General features: G+C 42.0%; 1 protein-coding gene across 2 annotated transcripts in view; it reads left to right on the forward strand.

Annotated features, from left to right (window-relative positions):
• Nucleotides 1-25080, forward strand: part of ELMO1 (engulfment and cell motility 1) — a 242510-nt gene that overhangs the window by 25784 nt on the left and 191646 nt on the right. For both annotated transcript variants that reach the window (XM_075271179.1, XM_075271180.1), the window contains exons 2-3: nt 14116-14251; nt 24665-24705. In XM_075271179.1, the coding sequence (XP_075127280.1) occupies nt 14174-14251; nt 24665-24705 (119 nt within the window). In that variant the 5' untranslated portion in view covers nt 14116-14173. The remainder of the gene's footprint in view (nt 1-14115; nt 14252-24664; nt 24706-25080) is intronic.

The raw sequence follows: 25080 nt of genomic DNA on the forward strand, positions 1-25080 counted from the left end.
TGACCAATGCTACAGGACTAACAGAAAGCTGTGCTTGGCTATCTCTATCAGTCCCATTCAAGTGAATGGTGTGGTGGTCACACATACAAACTAACACTCCATTTACACAGGAGACTCACGGAGCTCCATCCTCATTATCAATGGGAGTCTCTTAGTAGTAGGAAACAACATGGACCCCATAGACTATAATGCAGTCCACGTGGTTTCCTCACGAAACATGCAGAGAGAAAAGTGCTGCTTGCAGTACTTTTCTCTCCGGATGATTCATGCGGACTGAGCCGAAACCACACAGACCCCATTATAGTCTATGGGGTCTGTGTGGTTCTTAGCTAACTGCTTTTTAATGCGTATAGGTTTCCGTTCAGGGGGACCCCAAGCGGACTCCCTGAATGGAATACCAAATGCAGATGTGAACCAGGCCTTAGATGCCTTGTGTGAAAGCCATACGCAACTCAGCAGCCAGTGACATTTGTTAATAGTGTCACACTGATCATTTTTACACCAACATGATAATAAAAACAGTTTTTTTAGGTTCTGACGTCTTAGTGCTTTCATTGTATAGTATATGAAGAATATGCAAATCTGTCTTCCATGATGTTAATTAGGAAGGCACTGACTTCCTAATTAGATCATGGAAGACAAATTTGCATATTCTTTCCATGTTCCCTTGTACAGTGGAGCACTCATGGATTAAGAAGACTCCACACACCTAAATGGTGGTTTCTTCCTATGGAGGGACGATATCCCCCTAACCTTGTATAGTATATGTTATTTGAGAGTACAAGGCAAAGAGATTGGAAGTTTTACTGCAAAACTGTGGTATTCTTAAGTGGTTAATGGAGTAGGAACATCTAGAAGCAATGTGCCTTGTGGGTGCTTGTGGCTTTGTACAGTCAGCACTATGTTTATGATGTCATGGTTTTGGATACAGCATTTTGTGCTTTGTTGGCTGAAAAGCATATCCAATGATATATATTTCACTTGCCTGTTACGGCTTCATCTGAAAGCCATGCAAATTAGCATTACCCAAGTATGTAGAGCTTCAAAGCCATTGTACTGCTTTATTGTTTAGAGCCTTTCAAGTTGTAAATAACCATAGCCTTGTGGAACATGATAAACAATTATGCTGGAAAAAAAATTGTATATTCTAGATCCAGCAGAGCTAGCTAAAGATTACAAATAATAATACATGTATTGTACACACATGATGCCTCCAGTGCAACTATTAACATACGTAAAAGGCAACAAAACTACCTGCACTTTTTGCTTCGAAATTGTGGGGGCTACAGAAAAAAAATCCAACTGTGCCAGAGTCAGTGGAGCCGTGCCTATTAACAGATTCGAAGAACTAGAGTTGGTGGAGGTGGTGAAAGGTCCTCTTTAAAATCAACTGAATTTCTCTACTGTCTGAATTTGTTCCCTAGAGGCTGTATTATATAGCCAGATGACGGCCCCAGGAGTACCAGGCAATGGGAAACCCCTCGATCAGCACTTTATTATACTGGCCGATGTAAACTGATCGGGGGAGGGATGATTTCTGCTGTAATTGTCCTCCCCGGTGTGGATTATAGGCAGCACTGACCAGGTTACATATGGCAATGTACTGCCAATAATCTGCATGTTATCCTGTTTATATGATGCAGTCAGCCGACCAATGAGCACTCACTTGTTGGTCATCTGATTGGCAGCTCCATTAGGGCAATTATTGGCATTGGGCGATCCTTGTCTTACATATGGATCTGGGGAGTTGGTGTCGGGACACTCATCTGAACTTATCTCTGTGGTCAAACTAATGGGGTCTGTTCTGGAGTATGAACTGTTGTGGTCAATTTCCTCACTGTAAAGTCCTTATAGATCAGAATGTAAAGAAAGAATATTGAGAAGAACTTGATAACCTGCCCCATGAAAAGCCACCCCCGATAGACTGTAAACCATTCAGTCAACAGTGCTTGGGGGACACATTTCAGTGCATAGTGTAATGGAAACAACGAGAAGCTGGAGAATGAAGAGATCACTTCCAATTGTCCACAATTTATTTGCCAATTTGCCATTGTTTTTTTCTTTTGTAACTTAATACATTTGACCTATATGAGACCTGAGGATCCTCTTTAGATCAAAACCTTGTAGTAGCCTGAGGCAGTGAACCATGACACATACCCCACTGCTTTGTTAAAGCTTCTATTGCCTTTTCTGTGGTACATGTCATTTATATGGCTACATTATTGACTATACAGTTGCTATACAAATAAAACAACATCTATTGTGCATGTTTCTGAAGCATTTGATATCCTGGGCTGTCTTTACATTCTTTGCTTTTTAAATGTTACGTTCATGTTTCTTTTTTAGAAATTAAAATCCGTTTTATGGGGATATGGGGATTTTCTAGGACCATTGTATTGATTTATTGTGGCCTCTTCACTGCTTACAGCACCGTACAATGTATAATGGTTGTACTTGGTATTGCAAGGTATTTGAATGGGACTGAGCTGCAGCATGGACAATGGACATTATGTCGCTCACCTAAGAAGAGGAATTTATACTCCATATCATAGTCCTCAATAAACCCCCCAAGGCTGGAACCCCACGTGACGAAAACTCTGTGGTTTTATATATATGGTTATATATATGTGTGTAAAACAAACCGGTCCGCCAGCAACCTGCATGGTTACTGGAAAAAGCAGTACAGCACATATCAGTCCTCAACAGAACCTTTCTCAACACTAGAGAAAGGTTCTGTTGAGGACCGATATGTGGTATACTGCTGTTCCATTGGAGGGTCATTTTTCCATCCGTGCAGGTTGCTGGTGGACCTGATTGTTTTTTCTGTTGCGGGCCCTTTTGCCTGAGAGGGGTTTCTGCCGTGCGGTTTGTGGGATGAAGCCCAGATTTGCTGGTGCTTCTATAGTTCTATAGTCTATAGTCTTTAAAATAAATAAATAAATAAATAAATATATATTTTTTTTATCATAACTGGGGTAACTCTGCATTCTGATGTATAGTACATGTGGTTTCTCATGCTGAGCATGCATAGGAATGTATAACTGTATAAATTCTGAACTTCCACTGTTTAGCCCCAAACAGATTGATCTAAATGTGACTCAATGGGGCACATTTATTAAGCTACTTGCTCCTTCTTTTGGCGTCAGTTGTGCCTTTTCTGTGGTATTTTTCTGCCCTGTGCTTTATTTATGATGCATTTGTGCCTTTTTTCCCAGATGTTATGCTATCTTCGCCACTTTTTGTAAGGAAAAGGGAAGAGGCCTAAATGAAGATCCTTTTTACTTCTGTATCTATGACTTGTTTTTGTTTTTTGTTTTTTTTAAAAGGGAAAAAAAAAAAAAAAAAAAAAAAAGGAAAAAAAATGCACTCCAGTATATGAACAGTGTAAAAAAGCCTGTCAGGTCAGACAGTATTTATAAAGGGCAAAGTACACATAGTTTATTAAGGCGTATCTAAACTTACACATGCACAACATTTAACAAGAAGGTGCGTCTACATCATAAATGAACACCACAGGAAAACTAATTTACAAAAAGGTAGACCTGCGAAAAATTTGTCAAAAAAAGGGGCAGATGATAAATAACCCCCATTGTGTCTAATCATTTACACCTGTCATGAGGTAGAAAGGCTCCTATACACATAAGATCAGCAAGTTTAACCAACTTTGAAGTGTATGTCTTTGTGCCTTTTTATAGAATCTATATGTTTTGTTCATTTGTGTTTAGTGGAAAAAAAAAAGGCTCCTGCATAGTAAATAATTTATAGCGAATATAAGTGTCTTTGTGGAAAATCCTGACAGTGTTTGTTCAGTACTAAGAATAGCCTGCATATTCTGGAAGTGAAAGTGGACACATGTACAAAATTTATTTCCATGATTATGTAACCAGGTCTCTAAAGCCAGCCAGAGAATCGCAATTACAGGCCAGACTAAAGTGTCAGTGCTTAATCTGTGTGACACCATATGCATCTGTATACAAAATAATCATTCATTAAAAGCAATTAGAGAAAGTGCCGCTAATTTACATGGCCCTGCTTTATCCTCTGCTTCAGTGATTGGTATCTTCATAGCAAAGCCATGAACATTGTAGTGTAGGAAGAATTTGGTCAGGAAGAAAAATTCTGCTTCAGGAATGTAAGAATGAGGCCCCACATTGCGGAAACGCTGCTTTTTCTGTTGAAGATTTTGTGGTGTTCTTTTTGTGTACCAAATCTAATAGTAGCTACAGAAGGAATGGCAAATATCTAGGAAGCTCTTAAAGGGGCTCTATCATCAGAAAAAGTCTTTTTTTTTAGCTAATCACATACTTGCATAGCCTTTAGAAAGGCTGTTCCACACCTACCTTTTGTATGTAAATCGACTCAGTAGTCTTTGAATAAGTCTGTTTTTATTTATATGCTAATTAGCCTTCTCTGAGCACTCTGGAAGTGTCTGTGTCTGCTATTCTCTGTGTAAGAGAGCAGAGAGGATTCTGTGCTGATAACTCATCTCCCTGCTCTCATACACATAGAGCAGACAGTGCTCACAGACTCTTCTGGACTGCACAGAAAAGGCTAATTAGCATATGAATAAAAACGAACTCATTCAAAAACTACTGAGGCAATTTACATACAAATGGTAAGTGTGAAATAGCCTTCCTAAAGGTTATGCAAGTATGTTCTTAGCTAAAAATGACTTTTCCCATTGATAAAGCCCCTTTAAGGAAGCTGCACGTGACAGTGTTTCACCAGTAAAACTGGGTCATTATGTTAGCCAGATTTACTGGCTTGAACTACATGCTGGGAGCGGGACTCCTAGCAGTATAGATAACTAGGATGTACTTGATACGAGACAGTATGTTGCTGGGAGGTAGTGACTCTTACCATCAAAGATAACTAGTATGGTAGGAGTCCCGTTGTCAAAATGAAGTTGAAGCTGGTAAATCTGGCTAACACACAGACCTCATTTCATGTTTTCCATCCATCGGCTAACCTCAATGGGATTTAGTTGTTGCTTTCTGCTTCGGATTAGTGTCAGACGAATGGGCCTAATTAGCAGGGAGTCCTGAGCTTTGGAATCCGCGGCTGAATCAGTTGCGATAAGATCGAGTAGGGCACTTATTTCTTCATCATCCTGCTGTGATCTCTGCCTTCTATTAAATACAATGGGAGGCAGAATGGGGGCCGGAATCCGACCCTAAATCCGTAGCTAATTCCTCCGTGTGAATTTACCTTTATACTTCTCCCTTCTGCTCAATCCACTCCCGGCTTTGTCTCAGAAAACCCCCACAAAATCTGTCAAAAAAGCGCCACTTTTTCACATTGCGGAAATGCTGCTGCTTTCGTTGTAGATTTCCTATAGCAGCCAGTAAGTCATCTCTGGACTATTGCTGGTCATATGATACTGCCAGTTACTGGACCAAAGAACTGAATAAAGCAAAATAGAACTTGTGTTGAGTTGGGGTATAAAAAACATGTATTGCAATTTATTAACTTGCAAGGAGTTATCCGCATGTGGACAAAGGGCCTTTTACACGGGCTGATAATTTGGTGAATGTTCATGCAAACATTTGTTTCTGACCATTACCCCATGTGAACTTGCTCAAGATCAGCTCAGATACATTCTATTGGTGCATTCACACAGAGGAGAATCGTGCTGAATTTGGTGTGGAATTTCAGTGCTGAAAAAAAAGGCTGAAAGTCTGAAATTCCACACCAAATTCCTCACCATTTTCCTCCATTTGAATTGCTGGTTTATTGGCAGTTTTTTTGTGTGGGCATAAAAATCACTGGATGTTGAGAGCACCTCACCTCATGTAAGCAGGAATGTACTGGCAACAATAATCTAAATGTCAGAACAATTGCACTAATATTCATTTGGTCACATATTGTACAGTAGTGTTTCTCAACCCCTTCAAGGTAGGTACTCCCTAATGTCAAGAAGTTTCTATCTATTTACCCAAAGATGATAATATATTATAAATGTTAACAAAATAGGTCTATGCTCACACTTGCATCATGGGCTCAGTTTGGAGTCTCTGCTGGCAGTTCTTAAACATTTGACAAGAAGCCTATGTTGTAGCGTGCAGCACCATTTTTGCCGCTAAAGCAGCAGACACCAGCCTTATTGTGTGTTAATAGGGTCCATTGCTGGGAATATATTAGTCTCTTATGTGAGAAATCCAGCAATGTTTCATGACATCAAAACAGGGGAATAAAAAGTTTTCCCATATTAGACACAACCTCAACTGTCATCCTTTAAATAGCAGATTGTTCATATGACCCCAGTTAGCAGACCCCAAAATGAATACCGACCACAATATCCCCTTTAGGATATATTCACACTGCGACTGCTTGTCAATTGTTGTGATCTGTCAGACACTAAATGGAACATCTTGAGCATGTATCTGTTAACTTTTCTATCAGCCCTGCTTGACTTCAATGTTAAAATAAAAACTAAAAGTCCCTTCTATGGGGGCGTTCACACTACCGTCGGTGTCCGACAGGTAGTGTCCGCTCGTAGTGTCCGCTCAAAATCTGGCACGGACATTAGGAGCGGACACTAGCTGTGTCCGTGACACCTGTCATTTATTTAAATGGGCATCGGGTGCGTTCTTTTGCACTCCGTGCCCGTCCTTCCCCGTCCACAAGTGAAGATGTCCGACTTCTCAAGCGGACAGAAGAACCCTACATGTAGGGAAGAACACACAAACTCCATGCAGATGTTGTCCTTGATTGGATTTAGACCCAGGACTTCAGTGCTGCAAGGCTGCAGTACTAACCACTGAGCCGCCATTTTATTTTCTAAGAAGACACGTACACACATACATTTGTGCACATACATGATCTGAATAAATCTGCAATAAAGTGCTTAGTAAAGTTCACCGTACACATGAGATGGGTATCGGCCAAATACCTCTTTATTCTTCTTTGCTAAGAGCTAATCCTGTTGACCCTCCCCCATATAGGATGCCATCTCCAGTAGGGAGGAGTGAATGGGTCTGGATACCCCTTCCCTCCATACAGACTACATGGCTGACTGGGTCACCCAATATTAATTTTTTGAGTGTGACCACCCAGAATAAAATCAGAGTATAAATCCATTGAACATGTTTTCCTCATCCCGCAGTCATACCTTTTTCTGCAGATTCCATTACTCCCTGCTCTTTGAGTTCCATAGTGAGAAAAGTGCCTTACAAATGTTTGTCATTGCCATAACTTTGGTAACCATAGTCTTCTATGCGTCGTTTCTGCCTGTTGTGACACTTATCAGATAAACTTTCCATCCACAAAGATAGCAGAAGTTTAGGACAGAATACAGCCGGCAGCTCTGCCTGTCCTGAAGTTTGCGGAGTGAGTGTCATCCATCCTGTAATGTCAGTGACTTTGTGTAGGATGTAATCGGCAGAGAGCGGCAATGTCAGCTCCATTTCTGTCCTTGTTGAGTGACATTTCGTTTGCCATGTGTCAGCTCCAATGCTTTCTGTCACAAGTCTATGTGATTATGGCTTTGCTTATCTCCCATTTCTACCAAGGAGACATAGTAGAGCAGAATACAAATGTGACGATTTCTTGTCTTGTTTAAAGATCTTTAACTGTTAGTGTTGCTAGGAAACAGCGGTGAATAGACCCCATATCTCCATCTTTACTCTCAGCATTTAACCTTGCCATTTAGCTTTGTTAAGGAGGCGAGTACCGCTATTGTGTGAAGAGAGATGTCTGCATTTGTACTATAAGTGCCAGTGAAAGGTCCAGAGCTGTTTTATTTTGTCAAAGTCAATCTCATGACCACCGTGTGGACCACAAATGTTATTTTCTGTTCTGTTTTATTCATTTATCGTAGGGACATACAATAACATTCTGGGAGAAGTATTGGAGATAAAGTAATATTAGCCTTGTCATCACATCAGATGTCAAGATACGAGCAGCAAGGCACCATTGCAGTGTAACAGGGCAGTTTCACAGGACTGTGTTTGGTCCGGATAAAATCAGATGGATGTATCAGACCGGATGTGTCTAGGCTTAACTGGCCAGTAAATTCAGCTGATACATGGACAGGTTTTTTTTATTCATGGCCCTAAACCCCCTTGCAGATGACCGTGCGCTAGGTCATTGTGCTATCTGGGTTTTTCCTGGTAAGCACACTGACCCATTCATGTCTATGCACATAACGGTGAATATACACAGTCCGGTGTGCGGGCCAGCAGTCCAGACCACAAAATATGGAATAGGCCCTATTCATGTCTGATTTTGTGGCCGTGCTTCCACAGCTCCTAATTCATTGAATGAATGGGGCCACGGAAGCATGGCCAGTGCACTGATGGCACACAGATGACATACATTTGCCACCCGTGTGCCAGCCACGTTGTTCATTCATGGCCAGAACAAGGTCGTGGCTAAGGCGGAAACACATTTTTCCCCACAGCTTTGTGGACTTTCTGTCTAAAGTGCTATGGGAAAAAAAGAAATGTAATTCGGCCATGGTCTTTACTGTAGCGCTTCTTGTTTGCTATTCTCCAGCCAAAATTGACATTCTGTGTTTTTCAAAAACATGGCTTTTCCGCATTTTTTATTTTTTTTTGGTGGATGGGATTTGCCAAATTCTGATTCACTTTGCTGGCATTTTTTTCTACTTTGTTTCCCCAGAAGGTAAAAATGCTGCGTGTTTCCATGTATTTTCTCCCTGCCATGAAAACACTCATTGTGAACCGAGCCTTAGCCTTAACATATCAGTGTCTGTTTTGTCTGTAGAAAATTGATGAATGTCCGTATTTTTATCAGTTTTTTGTCCATATGTTGTGAAGGTTTTTTTTTTTTTTTTATCCAGAGACCATGATTTGGTTTTACCTCTGTTTAAAAAAGGAAGGTATAAAACACTGGAAAAAGTCACATGACTGCACAAATGCAATTTTTAGAGAGGCTCCTATCAGTGGTTTATATGTTTTTTGGTGCATTTTAATAAAATTGTTTAACAGGCCGAACCAAAAAAATGTGATTCGGGATGGAGCCTTCTGCATTTTTGGTGTAGTTTTTGTCAATGTTGAGGTCTGTGGGTGCAAAATGGCTTAAAAAATGCCTCACACAGAGCATATAAAAATGCAGCCAGAGACCAGCATGTTGGTAGATGCGGGGCAGTTATTACAGTATATGGTCACTAGCAGTTACATGCCTGTATGGAGAGTCAGTACTTCCAGCTTGTAAACCTAGATTGTCAGCGGATTGAGGTATTGGGAGAAGCTGGAGTACTGTTATTTGTCATTTTAGAGTACTTGCATTTTTTTCACCCAACTCCTAACAGTCCTATTAACTAAATTGTCACCATTCAGGTCTGTTTTAGTAAATAATTGTATTGCTCCTTCCATAGAATTTCTGCTTTTTGCAGTATGGAAAATTGTATTGCTTCCTCGTATCTCTTTCCAGTTAGGTATAAATGGCATTATAATCAATGTATTACTCAGTAACTCTTCCATCTTGCATGAGCATATTCCACTTCACTCTCTTGCAGTGGATACACGTATAATCTTATATGCTGAGCTAATGTTGCTGGGAAGTGCCGAATACTTTCCTCTATTCATCAGCAGACAAGCTATAGTTCAGTACTTGTAGATGAGTCACTTTGCGTATAACTGCAGCTGGTACTATCAGAGATACAAAGGGTGTTCTGTACGGCTTGGACCTAATATCTTTTGGCATAATCAATATCCTTGTATTACACAATGTATTAAACTGCTTTGGTCCATCATGTTCAACCTATAACCCTACAATCCCTACAGTGTTGATCCAGAGGAAGGCAAAAAAAAAACCATGAGGCTCATGCCAATTGCCCCATTTCAGGGGAAAAATTCCTTCCTGACTCCAATCTGGCAGTCAGTATAAAAACCCTGGATCAACGTGTCCTTAAAATCTAGAGTCCATAACCCAGAATAGTGTTCTCTTCAAGAAAGGCATCCAGGCCCTCTTGTTCAAAGAATCCACCATCACCACTTCCTGGGGCAGAGAGTTCCAGAGCCTCGCTCTTCTTACTGTGAAGAATCCCCTTCTATGTTTCTGGTGAAACTTACTCTACTCCAGACATAGAGGATGTCCTCTTGTCACTGTCACTGGCCTAGGAGTAAAAAGATCTTTAGAAAGTTCTTTGTATTGTCCCTTCATGTATTTGTACATTGTTATTAGATCTCCCCGTACACGTCTTTTCTCTAAACTGAATAACCCCAAATGTGTTAATCTATCTAATCATTGTGGTTGCCCTTCTTTGCACGTTTCAAGTTTGACTATGTCTTACTTGTATATTGGGGCCCAAAATTGCACACAATAGTCTAAGTGTGGCCGTACCAATGATTTGTACAGAGGCGTAACTATGTTCTTGTTATGAGAAACTATATTCCTTAGAGTGTCTTTGATAACTACTGAATGATCTGGTCTACATAGACCTGCTGGCAGTGCAATATGGATGGAGGGAGCAGTGTAACTATACCTAGGGTAAATGACCCGAAAATCCAACTCTTCACCACAATTGCAAGCTTCTTCATATGTCATGCCACTGCTCCTTCTACTTTGGATAATAGATTTATTCTGTGTGCTAAGTGCATTGTTAGTGGCAGGGTGAGGAGGGATGGGGTGCAAAGACTTTTAGCACAGAGAGTCTAGGGCAGTGCACATGAAATGGTGGATTCCTAGGCACCTGCAGTCTCAGTGCCAGGACAGTAGCTGTAAATACTCTCTCATGAAACTCATACTCTGAAGTATGTTTATACTGTTCTCCCCATTCTTTATATAGCACTGTCAGCAGTTTTGGTGGGTCAAAACTGGTGACAAACTAATTTAAAGTATTAAAGGGGTTTTCCAGGCAAAATAGACAGGGCAAGAAATGATTTCAGAAATCAAAATGAAGGCTTGCTTGTCTCTTCCCTCATTCAAGCCATTGTCCCCTCTGATCCCCATGTCACACGTGCCTTCTGTGACACCAAAAAGATATGGCAGTTTAGTAAAAGAAAAAAAAAATGTTTGACACATTTTTCACTAGTATGAAAAAACTGACTCAACCATGGCAGAACACAAAACCAATAGCACTGCGTGGTGCTTGTAGAGAACATGGACATCATATGTGCAGTCCCTGACGCCTTGCAGTGATGATATTAGTTAAGCTGCTACCTCCTACTATGGACAGCAAGTGTTTGTCACTGTTCCCTCTCAGCATGTCCTTTATGTATCTTCACATTGTTAGAATTGAAGCCATAGGTCAATTCTCTGAATCAAGTATATATTGTGGAACTCTTTACAAATAGAACAACTTTTCTATTAAGGATATATAAGCAGACTGTTTCTTGTGTGATAAATAGAAGCATTTACCAGTGTCCCGTATTCCTCTTGGAGCAGCATAATGTTGAATACAGCAGAGCCATTATACACATGGTAGATGGAGGCAGCGTCCTGCATTCTGAAACAATGAATCACATCCAATTGTTGTTTGTTATGCAGTTTTACATAAAGCTCAATGAGCTTGTCATGACTCTACGCCGGCACAGAGCCTGTGTGGTACATTGTATATTACCAATAGTATAAAATAATAACTATATAACTAGCTTGGTGTTTTCTTCTGTTTATACCATTACACTGGGATAATTCACTTTGTACAAATTTAGCGGCTGGTTTCATCTATTATATTGTAATTGACAACAATATTCATGTGTTGCTACATGTGGATTTATGTACAGTTTTTGTTGGGGTCCTCCTTAACCTTTTTATTTTTCCAGTGTTTAAAAGTATTATCTGTAGCAAAAATTATCTCCAGAATTTCTTCTGACAAGCTACAGATTCTGTTCTGCCATTTATCTTCTGGTTTGGCTGTTAAGGCCATTTCACACTGCGATTGTAGTCAACATTTACCATTTGTGTGAGACAGTTCCTGGCCCATACGTCAAATGGAGCGGTAGGACTCCTATTATACTGACAGGGCGGGTTCACACCTGCGCCCGGTCTCCGCTTTCAGGTTTCCGTCTTCTGCCTGAGAAACTGGACAGGAGATGGAAACCGGCAGTCACTTTTCATATCCATTTATTTGAATGGGTTTGCAAAGTGTCCGCCCGTGAGCGTTTTGTGGTGTCCGTGGCGAAACAGGTTTTTTTAACCGGACATGCAGAAGTTTGTGTCCAGTTAAAAAAAAACCAAAAAAACTGTTTCACCGCGGAGACTACAAAACGCTCGCGACCTACTCTTCAGACCCCAGATTATAATAAGCAGAGACACAGTTTGACCCTCTACTGTCTTCGGTGCTGTAGCTGATGTCAGGGACCGCTTTCTGGGCCTCAGCGTCACGTAGCATTGTGATGCATAGATGCAAGCTTGGCACCACCACATAACATCAGCTAGTTCCTGATGTCAGCTAGAAGTGCTGAAGACAGAAGGGAGTCATGCTGAAGCCTAGGGGAGGTTCATGGTCGCTCACTTTCCCTGGTCCTCTGCTTATTATAGTCTGGGATCTGAAGAGACCCCAGAGTGATATAGCAGTTTAGTTTTGGACATGAACTGCAAATATTATAATAACCAAATTGAAAATAATTAGTGTTGAGCAAATAGTATTCGTCGAATACCTCGCTGGCATAGGAATGCATGTAATTGGCCGAACACCAACAGGTTAAACGCATCGAATCTTCAAAGTGTTTAACCTGTTGGTGTTCGGCCGATTACATGCATTACTATGCCGGCTAGGTATTCGACAAATACTATTTGCTCAACACTAAAAATAACGGACTTAAACAAATGTCCTTTATCCTAGTTGATGTTCGTTTTCGATTAATCACTCAATCCTATTGCAATATTTATTAAATCATCACTAATATTTTAGACAACTTAGACTCATCATTTAAAAATGTGGCTAGAAAACCTCTAAAGTTGCTGTGACTAGTTGTCTCACGTCTATCAAATTAGCAGTTTGCTCCCTGCGAATTAGAGACGTTCTGTCTGTAGATCCCTTTAGATGGATTCATGAAGACATTCCACTGTGGCCATTATTCACGATTCTCTTCGGAATAAAGCATCACTGTGTTTTGATTTCATGCTATTTCTGACCTATAAACCACAAAATAACTTTAGACAAATGTTTTTATCCCAAAGGAAACATGTAATGTTAGAGCCTGCTGAGTTCATCTAAATTTTCTGCAGGTGCACAAGCCAGTGTAGGATGTAGCAGTTTGGTGCAACCAAGCCGTCCTCCATGCTCCAGTTTTCTCATTTGCATATTCTGAAATACATTAATATCTCAGCAATGGAGGGCTGAATTTTTAAGAGGAGAAAGGCGTTTCATTCAGGTGATCCTGACCTATCTAACTGTGTTGCTGGTTTAATATTCTTCATCCTGGTGACAGACTCCAGTGGAAAGTTCAATAATCTAAGCACTCACCTTGTTGACAGGACTTATATAAATATGAATGGCTTTGTATCAACCTGGGGAGATTGTGATAGACCAGCCGTAGTTGCCTTCCATTTTTCCAGTTACATGTTGCCAATACCACTGATCACTATCACTTATTAGGTAAACATGGCTGCAGATATAGGGTGAGGAGGTTGGAAGTACTTTCTATATGTATATCCATCTATCACTGATGTCATATGGGTCATCATAATGGTAAACCCCCTGATGGCCATGTATATGTGTTCTGTATTTATTAACATGCTCTTTAGGACCTCTATGTTTCTGACATAGTTGCTGGTTCTGGATACTTGATTCCACCCATCAGTTTCTGTAATTCTCACAGATTTTAATGTGGCCACGTGTGTGTGTGTGTGTGTGTGTGTGTGTGTGTGTGTGTATATATATATATATATATATATATATATATATATATATATATATATATATTTTTTTTTTTTTAAATAAAATTTGACTATGTAAATACTTCTATGTACTTAATGCATTCCCATGGTTCTCAATCTGTTTATGGCTTGTTCCTCCTACTTATTCCTAGACAAGGACACTCTATAGTAAGCTGTACAGGCAAGTCCATGGAAATAACATTTTAACCTGCAGTACTTGTTTTCTTTAGGAAGGGTTGATGGGTGATATGAGCTTTAACTGGCACTTTTAGCATATTGGGTCCTTTTACATGTTCTTTCTGTAACTCTCCACCTCTTTGTTTCTAGGTGTGGATGTTCTTGAGGGTGTTCTGAGTTGTGTCCAGCTCTTCTACATATTGTCAGAATGCCGCCTCCCTCAGATACAGTAAAGGTGGCCATTCAATGGCCTGGAGCCTTCCCAAAGTTAATGGAAATTGATCAGGTAGGTCTTGAATTAATATGCATGATAATGAAATAGTAGGTGGTGTCAAAACTGTGCAAAATATTTTCTAGGTTCAAACAACATCACAATATTCTCTTCTAAACCTTTTTATAGTATATGCTGCTGTAGGGGCTGTTAGTGGCATATACCCTACGGAGGGGACAATAACTACAACATGTTATATATTTGACAGGAATAGCGGTACAGGTATGCGCTAAGACACTAAATGACTTAATATCCATATTTTTTTGGTTAACAAGGATATTCATTTTACAATATACTGTAGTTTACATGCAATGAATTGATCTGCCATTTTAAAGGGTTGTACAAGTCACACATCAGATCAATTTGGATCTCAGGAATGAGCTACAACATTAGACAACCTGATGAAATTCCATTGCTGTCTAAAGGAAACAGAAAGTCCATGAATCCTTGTCATCAGGTGTCAACACTTCATGCTGCTGGAAGTACAGTAACGGAGTTTGAAGGAATGTTGTCTTGGCATACCCTGGCTCTCTGATACCGGGGATAATACCGTACTTCTGTGTACCATAATGAATCCCTACAACTTAGAAGACCAAAGAAGGTCCAGCATACAACTATATGGGTGCCTCTGATAAAGTAGCCACATAGTGTGTGTGGGTGTATGTATGTGTATACGCATGTGTGTAATATGTTGTGTCTTTTAGGTTTCTAGGCAAGGGAATTTCCTTCAGTAATCATTATCAGAAACTTCAATAACGAAATAACTATTTCTGACATTGTTCTGTCAAGATATTTTGGGGATTTTCCATAGTGAGAAAGATAATGTTGAATTTTACAACATAAAGAGGAAACCCTGTGAAGAAACCAGTAAACATTGTGTTTTGATATGTCACGCTGAACAGAAGTGCTTTATATAGCACTCCAGAAAAGCACATCTTACACATTATTCTGAGCAAAAGGCAATACATATCAACGACTGTTTGCTGAATAGAATATTACGGCATATTTCTTGAAACCTACTCCTGTTCTAAGTATTTTTTTTTTAAATAGTGTTAACAGTTTTTTTTAAATTACAATTAAATGAATGAACAAAAGAGAAAAGTAAATCAAATGAATATTTGGTGTGGCCACCATTTGGCAGAAAAGTACTGGAAGTGATGATCTGGTCCCCACAGAGCCCTGGTCTCCACATTATCAAGCCTGTTTGGGATACTATGAAGAGACCAAAATATTTGTTACAGCCATAGAAGACCTGCGGTTAGCTTCAAACAAGATGTTAGGAACAACTTTCCTGTTCAGTTCTTCAAAAAAATGCGTGCAAGTATTGTTAGGAGTATTTAGGTTCATTGCTTTCTTTCCTGGTTGATTAGTCTGTCCTCCCATTTGCACCTGGGAGGAGTGGTCTCTACTCTGTATTTAAACCCATGCCTCCCATGGTTCTGTGCTGAGTGTCGCTTTTACAGAGCTAGGCCTTAGCAGGAGGAGTAGGTGGTTATCTTGGATAGAGGAAGTTCCGTGGTTGGTTCTTGGGAGGTTTTGGGTGAACAAGTTGGTTTGTGTTTTCCCTTCTGTGTTCACCAATCCTCCCTCTGTGTATAATTGACTGTGTGAGTGAATTGCCTTATCCTTTGATTTCTACTCAGTTTCCCTGTGTTTGTTTCCTAGTGTAAAGTTCCTTCCCATATTGGTTTGGGGGAATTCTTTCCTACATGTTTCCTGTGTGCTGCTTGTGTTGTTAGTCAGCGCACACCCTTGTCAGTCCCTGTCAGTAGCAGCTTCACTAGTTCGTTAGGGGTGACCCCCTTTAGTCTCCAGTCCCTAGAGATCTTATAGGGCATTCCTTCTCCCACTTTCCTCTAGGCCTACGGTGTCAGTGAGAGAGGAGCTGTCGGGGTCAGGCTTAGCCTGAGAACAGCCGACCTACACCCGTGAGGCAGGGACCGGGTTAGCTAGTGGGAGTAGTGCAGGGCGAGATTCCCTACTGCTATCCCTTAGCCCCGTTGCAGCTACCTGGACTGACATAACAGTACACTCAGCCGGTAAAAAAAAAAAAAAAAAAAAAAAAAGGTTTGTTTGTATTATGACGGACCTGAAACAGTTGTACCAGGCGGTGCAGCAGATCTCCACTGAGATGGAGGGGATCAAGCTACGAATGGATGCCATCCAAGCTTCTGGCGTATCTCAAGTACAGCAGTTGGCTCAACACACAGCCTCTCAGGTGGAGGGCATACAGAGGCAGGTGAGTAGCGCCCCTGTGGGTCGGCCTCTGGAGCCAAAAGTCAGCTTACCTGAACCCTTCCGAGGTAAGAGGTCAGATTTTTTCCGATTTCAAAAGGACTGTCTTTTGTATTTCCGGCTACGGCCGTTTTCCTCCGGTTCTGAGGTACAGAGAGTTGGGATTATTATTACTTTATTGAGAGATGATCCCCTCATCTGGGCACATTCGTTACCAGCCGACTCAGCTTGCTTACTAACTGTAGAGGCGTTTTTCTCCACAATGGGGTTACTGTATGACGACCCAGACAGGGTACGCACGGCTGAGTATAACCTACGACGTGTGGTGCAAGGGGATCACGCTATAGAGAAATATTGCACGGAGTTTCGTAGGTGGGCAGCAGAAGTACATTGGAATGACCCCGCTCTACTTAGTCAGTTTGAGACAGGGCTCTCAGACCAGGTTAAAGACCATCTAGTTTCTCAACCTGTTCCGGGAGATCTAGATGAGGCCATGCAGCTGGCAATTAGAGTTGGACGGCGCCTCCGGGAGCGTGGAGACAAGAGTCCTGGGGGGCTTAACCCTCCTCAATTCTCCGTTTTTAGAGAGGACCCGGGGGACCAACCCATGCAGATTGGGGCCACTGTGCGAAGTGCCAGACCCAAGAGTGAAGGGTCCCGCACAGTACGCTGTTTTGTGTGTGGAGGGATGGGACATGTAGCAAGGGTATGCCCCTCCAGAGAATGGTTCGCCAAGGAGAGTAATAACCCCAGGTCTATTGAGGGTAAAGGGAGAAAACCTACTAAGGAGGGAGGTGTGCATATTTCCTGTACTCAGACTGCCGGGTTGACCCTTGAAGGATGGGTAAATGGGCAGAAGTGCCGGATTTTGGTTGATTGTGGTTCGGCAGTCAACCTTATTGACTCAGAGTTTTGTGAGCAATTAAGGGTGAGTCCTTTGGTCTTGGAGTCTCAGATACCGGTGTGGGCTATTGATAAGACCCCTCTACAGCAAGCTGTCATCTCCAAACAGGTGGAGGGTTTGGAGTTTATTGTGGGTGGCCACAGGGAAGAGATTGACTTGTTCTTGTTGTCTAAATTACCAGCACAAGTAGTGTTGGGGTGGCCCTGGCTGAAGCAGCATAACCCTATTATCAACTGGGAGACCGAGTCAGTAGTTTCTTGGGGGCAGGGGTGTAATGGTCGATGTCTGCCCATATCCGTTATGTCTTTGTCTATAGACAATTTGCCTCAAGAAATATGTGAGTTCAGGGAGGTCTTTGAGGAAAGGGCAGCCAAGACATTACCACCACATCGCACCTATGATTGCTCGATTAAATTTATACCAAATGCAGTGCTACCCAAGACACGATTGTACAATCTCACTATTCCGGAGAGGGAGGCGCTCAAAGAGTATATTGAGGGGAGTCTAGAGGTGGGGCATATTCGCCCATCTAAGTCCCCAGTAGCAGTGGGGTTTTTCTTTGTAAAGAAGAAAGATGGAGGGTTGCGCCCTTGTTTGGATTTTAGGGAGATTAACAAAATCACGGTGCGGAATCCCTATCCCATTCCGTTGATCTCGGATCTATTCAGCCAGATTACGGGAGCCCGCTGGTTTAGTAAAATAGATTTACGTGGGGCATATAACTTGCTGAGAATCAAGAAGGGGGATGAGTGGAAAACAGCGTTTAACACACCCCTAGGACACTTTGAGAATCTAGTGATGCCTTTCGGTCTAACCAATGCGCCTGCGTTTTTTCAGAATTTTATTAATGATGTACTAAGTGCCGTCATAGGGAGGGGGGTTGTGGTCTATCTGGACGATATACTCATTTACACCCCGGATTTGGAGACTCATTGGGAGAGAGTGAGAGAGGTTTTAGATCTCCTGAGGGTTAACCAATTAAGTGCTAAGCTGGAGAAATGTGTGTTCGCGGTCAATAAGTTATGTTTCCTTGGCTATATCCTATCGGACAAGGGGTTCGAGATGGACCCTGAGAAGGTCAGGGCAGTCTTGGAGTGGCCGCGACCCGAGAACCTAAAGGCGGTCCAACGGTTCTTGGGGTTCTCCAACTATTATCGCCAGTTTATCAAGGGATTTTCTGAGGTTGTGAAACCTATCTCGGACTTGACTAAGAAGGGGGCTGACTGTGCTAAGTGGTCGCCAGAGGCGCTGGCTGCGTTTGAAGAACTGAAGAAGCGATTCTCGTCCGCTCCCATTTTGAGACAGCCGGATGAGAGGTTGGCCTTCCGAGTGGAGGTGGATGCCTCCTCGGTGGGGGTGGGAGCAGTACTTTCTCAGGAGTTCGAGGAGGGTATGCATCCCTGTGCCTTCTTTTCTAAGAAATTCTCTGCCTCTGAACGGAATTATGACATCGGGGATAGGGAACTACTGGCAATAAAACTAGCGTTCGAACATTGGCGTCATTTCCTGGAGGGGGCCAGAAGGCCAGTCCAGGTATTTACTGACCACAAGAATTTGGTTTATCTTGGGTCGGCGAAGAGATTAAATGCACGGCAGGCCAGATGGGCTCTATTTTTTGCGCGGTTCCATTTTACCGTGACTTATGTGCCGGGTTCAAAGAATGTCAAGGCTGATGCTTTATCCCGGTATATGTCGACTGAGGAGGAACGAGAGGCGCCTGCCACTATTCTTGGGGATGGAGTGGTGGTAGCAGTATTGGGCGCGAAATTGGAGAAGGCCTTGATCGAAGCGCAACACGCTGCACCTTCCAAGATACCTAGAAACAAGCTTTTTGTCCCAACTACTCTCCGACAAAGTCTCCTGAGGGAGTGTCACGAGTCGGTTCTTGCTGGTCACCCGGGGGTTTCAGAGACCATGAGATTGGTGTCTAGGAATTTTTGGTGGCCAGGGTGGAGTAAGGATGTCTTGCAGTTTGTTCAAAATTGTTCGGTCTGTGCAAGAGCCAAGGCGTCGCATACCCGTCCCCACGGTCTTCTACATCCATTGGAACCTCCTAAGGCACCTTGGACTCATCTGTCTATGGATTTCATCACGGGCCTTCCGGTGTCTAAGGGTTTCACGGTCATTTGGGTAGTCGTTGACCGCTTCACGAAAATGTGCCATTTGATCCCGTTTTCCAGGCTGCCATGTGCCAAGACACTATCTGAAGCGTTTATTAAAGAAATTGTAAGGTTGCATGGTCTTCCTGAGGATATCGTTTCGGACAGGGGACCGCAATTTGTGGCTAAATTCTGGCGGGCTTTTTGCAGCAGGTTGGGAGTTACACTGTCGTTTTCCTCCGGGTTTCACCCAGAGTCTAACGGACAAACAGAGAGGAAGAATCAGGATGTGGAACAGTTTTTGAGGTGTTTTGTTCGAGAGAACCAGAATAATTGGGCTGCCTTTCTCCCCCTGGCAGAATTTTCCCTAAACAACCATGATTCCAATGCCACAGGTACCACACCTTTTTTTTGCTCCGGTGGTAGACATCCTGTTTTCGGAGTATTTTCTTCCATTTCTTCCCCAGTTCCGGAGGAGGAGCTATTTTCTAAAAAGCTGCAAGGGGTATGGTCCCGTATCCGAGAGAATCTGGTGCGGGCGTCGCACCAGGCTAAGGTCCAGGCGGATCGGAAGAGAGGAGAGTTGCAGTTCTTCCCTGGTGAGATGGTTTGGTTGTCCACCAAGAATATCAGGTTGAAGGTTCCTTGCAAGAAGCTGGGTCCCAGGTTTGTGGGTCCTTTTAAGATCATCAAGATGGTAAATGAAGTGGCGGCGCAGCTGCAACTACCTAAAAGGTGGAAGATAAACCGGGTGTTCCATGTCTCCTTGTTAAAGAAGGCCAAGAAGGGAACGTCTCCTGTTAAGGTTCCACCAGTTTCTGAGTCCGGGGAGTATGAGATATCCCGAGTTCTGGATAGCAAATATGTTCGGGGGAAGCTACGGTATCTGGTGGCATGGAAGGGATACGGTCCTGAGGATAATTCTTGGGTTCTGGAGTCGGATATGTCAGCCCCCAGACTCGTGGAGAAATTCCACAAGGAGTTCCCGAAGAAGGATGCTCCTAGAGAATCCGGAGTCTTCTCCTTGAGGGGAGGATCCTGTTAGGAGTATTTAGGTTCATTGCTTTCTTTCCTGGTTGATTAGTCTGTCCTCCCATTTGCACCTGGGAGGAGTGGTCTCTACTCTGTATTTAAACCCATGCCTCCCATGGTTCTGTGCTGAGTGTCGCTTTTACAGAGCTAGGCCTTAGCAGGAGGAGTAGGTGGTTGTCTTGGATAGAGGAAGTTCCGTGGTTGGTTCTTGGGAGGTTTTGGGTGAACAAGTTGGTTTGTGTTTTCCCTTCTGTGTTCACCAATCCTCCCTCTGTGTATAATTGACTGTGTGAGTGAATTGCCTTATCCTTTGATTTCTACTCAGTTTCCCTGTGTTTGTTTCCTAGTGTAAAGTTCCTTCCCATATTGGTTTGGGGGAATTCTTTCCTACATGTTTCCTGTGTGCTGCTTGTGTTGTTAGTCAGCGCACACCCTTGTCAGTCCCTGTCAGTAGCAGCTTCACTAGTTCGTTAGGGGTGACCCCCTTTAGTCTCCAGTCCCTAGAGATCTTATAGGGCATTCCTTCTCCCACTTTCCTCTAGGCCTACGGTGTCAGTGAGAGAGGAGCTGTCGGGGTCAGGCTTAGCCTGAGAACAGCCGACCTACACCCGTGAGGCAGGGACCGGGTTAGCTAGTGGGAGTAGTGCAGGGCGAGATTCCCTACTGCTATCCCTTAGCCCCGTTGCAGCTACCTGGACTGACATAACAAGTATAGGGAAACACGGTGGCTGAGTGGTTTGCACTGCACCCTTGCAGCGCTGGGGTCCTGGGTTTGAATCCCGCCAGGAACAACATCTGCAAGGAGTTTTTATGTTCTCCCTGTGTTTGCGTGGATTTCCTCCCTTTCTACAAAGACATACTGATAGGAAAAAAGGGAAAAAAATTTACATTTTTTGGGGATCACAATCTACATTAAAAAAAAAAAAAAAAAAAGAATAAAAATGTGTGCAAGTGTACCTAAAAGAATTGATGCTAAATTACAATGATATTCCCATCTCAATTATTCTACATTAGTACTGCTAGCTTATGTAAGTTCAAAAGTTTTCCTAAATACATTGCTTTAGCAATGCTGCTCCATTTGCCTGTTGTCCTATCCTTCCTATCCTACTAATATTATCCTATCCTATCCTACTAATATACATCGCGCAAAAAAGGCTGAACGGATTTGAATGAAATTTGGCGCACAGATAGATTGTAACCTCGATTAAAATATAGGCAAACAACGACAGCTATGAAGGTAGTCAGAAATCAACAGCTCTCCACAAGCGCAGCTGAGGGGGTTTATCAATGCCAACAACATACTCATTATATCGCGTCCCAGCAAGCTGCTGAGATACCGAAACAATCACAGGCACAGTGCAAGAAACAAGTTCAGCGGCAGGTCAGCTTGAGAGCTGACGAAATGCCGGAGCATGCGGATCATCAACGCCAACAACACTCTCATTATATGGCTTCCCAGCGAGCTGCTGACATGCTGTAACAATCACAGGCACGGTGTGAGGAACAAGTTCAGCTGCAGGACAGCTTGAGAGCTGCCGAAATGCCGGAGCAGGCAAACCATCGATGGCAACAATTTGCTGAATATAGGCGGATCATCGATGCCAACAACACGCAGACGAAGTCGCGGGCAGAGACACACACACACACAAACGACACACAAAATACACGAGTGCGAAGTCGCGAGCAGAGGCTAATGTGAAATAATTCCTCCCATTTTTTACACATCATTTTCAAAGCACCCATCCTATGTCTGATAAAACAGGTCAGAGGATTACTCCTTGCTCTTTGGGGGTGACTAAATTCTCTCCCTGCTCTGTGGTCTGAACAATCAGGTCAGCAAATTGCAATTTGCTGATAAAGACTCTAACAGTGTCTGTTATCTCTATGTAAAAACAAAGATAACACAGTTTACTGCATGTCCATTGTCAGCATGTTCTACATCCCGGTGTAATATAATATACGTTTACTGGGCATATTTGAGCTGTATTATAGATTTATAGAAATCATAATAAATAATCTCTCATGGTAAAGGCAATGTCTATATCTACTGAGGTACTTTATAGTGATCTGTCCATCAAACCGTCAAAGCCTACCCACCTGCTTATATACAGGAAGTCAAAAGTAGAGACAGCAGGCAAAGCTGATGAGAGAGGGAGATAAGAAAACCACCTCAGGCTAAGGCCCCACATAGTGAGCTGCAGCCAAAAACCTCTGCATGAAAAACTGCGTAGGTGGAATTGACATGCTGCGATTTACAAAAACGTTGTGCAGATTTTTTTTCTGGAATCCCATCCACTTTGCAGATACTGTAAAACATTGTGATTTTTGCTGCAGCCAAATTGTGGCATTTATGCTACATTGGGCCCTAGCCTTAATGTTGCTTAAAACTTTTGAGTTTAATGTGCATGTATTTCTGTGTGTGTGTGTGTGTGTGTCTGTGTCTGTGTGTGTGTGTGTGTGTGTGTGTGGATAGATGGATAGATAGATAGATAGATAGATAGATAGATAGATAGATAGATAGATAGACTGTATGTGGATATATATAATGAGAAGGTGATAAGCAGAGTGTTGGAGACCTGTTATATCAGTGGTCCAGAGTGGGTCTTGAATAGGCCTCAGCCCCAGGTGTGGGTCATACTCTTGTTACTGGGCTATAAACTGCTGCAGAGCCTGCACTTCAGAGCAGATCCTGGGGAGCGAGAGGAGGCGCCTGGGTCTGTCCTGACATTGTCAGGACATTGTCCTGTATTGTATTACTTTGTTTTGTTTGTGTGGTTGGTAGTACGCCACATGCCTATAGTTAGTTTTATATATGTATAAAGTCATGTCCATAAGTGTTGTCTCCCATGGCATTAAGTATTTCTCCCAGAAAATTATTGCAATTACACATATTTTGTTATACACATGTTTATTTCCTTTGCATTTGAAAAATAGTCAAAAATAATATAATTTCACACACAATTCAAGAAATAGGCTGGACAAAATTACTGGCATCTTCAACTTAATATTTTGGGTGCACACCCTTTGAAAACACAAAAAACTGAAAGCAATCACTTCCTATAACCATCAACAAGCTTTTATCACCTCTCAACTGGAATTGTGGACCACTCTTCTATTGCAAACTGCTCCAGGTCTTTAATATCTCAAGGGAAGAGTGCCTTTTCCCAATAGCAATTTTAATATCTCTCCACAGGTGTTCAGTGGGATTTAGATCCGGACTCATTGTTGGCCACTTAAGAACTCTCTAAAGCTTTATCTTGGTCCTATCTGTCCACAAGGCCTTTTCCAGAAGGACTTTGACTTACTCACATACATTTTGGCAAACTGCAGTCTAGCTTTTATATGTCTTTGTGTCAGCAGTGGTATCCTCCTGGGTCTCCTGCCATAGTGTTTCATTTCATTCAAATGTTGATGGATAGTTTGCGCAGACATTGACGCAACCTGAACCTGCAGGACAGCTTGATATTCTTTGGCACTGTATTGGGACTGCTAATCCACCATCTGGACTCTCATCAATATTTCTCTTCTGTCCATATCCAGGGAGATTAGCTATATTACCATGGGTTGTAAATTTCTGGGAGAAATACTTAATTTTCTGGAAAAATGTTTGAGGTGCCAACACTTACGGCCAAGACTGTGTGTATGTGTGTATGTATATATATATATATATATATATATATATATATATATATATATATATATATATATATATATATATACACACATATAGTATTATTTCTAAAGTGCATACTCACATTTCATGACCAAAAATAAAAACAATATATAGGTATGCAAGCAATGAGCTGACTGAGGGAACCCTGTCAGATTTCCTAGATGTCACATCCTTATTTACTGCAGCATCAATGGGAGTTCAATGACCGGGGTCGGAGAAAGCTGTTGTAATTCCACATTTATAGTATGATATAATTATATCTAAACAGACATACTAAAGTTACATTACACTTAGCTACTGAAATGAAACTGTTTCACTGCCCTTCTGTTGGGTGTGATCACAGGGCAGTTTTATCTGATTTACGTCAAGGCCTGCCACTCTCTTTCTCTTTTCCTTTATGCTATGAATGAGTAGCTTTGTTATTGTAAATGTTTTTCTTCTCAATTACCTGTCTTAAAAATTGTCTGTGTTTCTTTTCCTTCTAGAAAAAGCCCTTATCTGCAATAATAAAGGAAGTGAGCGATGGGTAAGCACAGATGACATCTTAAACAAGATGACTGCTATGTATTGTACATAGAAAATTACATCCCATGCATAGTATATGATTACGCTTACTTTCTGCCTCAGTATAAATGTGAATAATAATTGTCTTTGAAATTTATGTTATACTAGCAGGAGGACCCGGTTTCGCACGGGTATATTTCATTTTTTGTTTGTGTAGTGGCCACATAAAAATCACCCAGTTTTGCATCGGTGTATTTTGTATGTCGTTTGTGTGTGTCTGTCCATAAGTGTCATGTGATGACGTGTATCTCAGTTTGGATATCAGTGAAAAACCTGTGATCAGTTGTTATGGATACCTGGAGTAAAGCTATGTGAATGTGACCTTGTATAACAGTGT

This window comes from Leptodactylus fuscus, chromosome 4 (genome assembly GCF_031893055.1).
Source record: "Leptodactylus fuscus isolate aLepFus1 chromosome 4, aLepFus1.hap2, whole genome shotgun sequence".
Lineage (NCBI taxonomy): Eukaryota > Metazoa > Chordata > Amphibia > Anura > Leptodactylidae > Leptodactylus > Leptodactylus fuscus.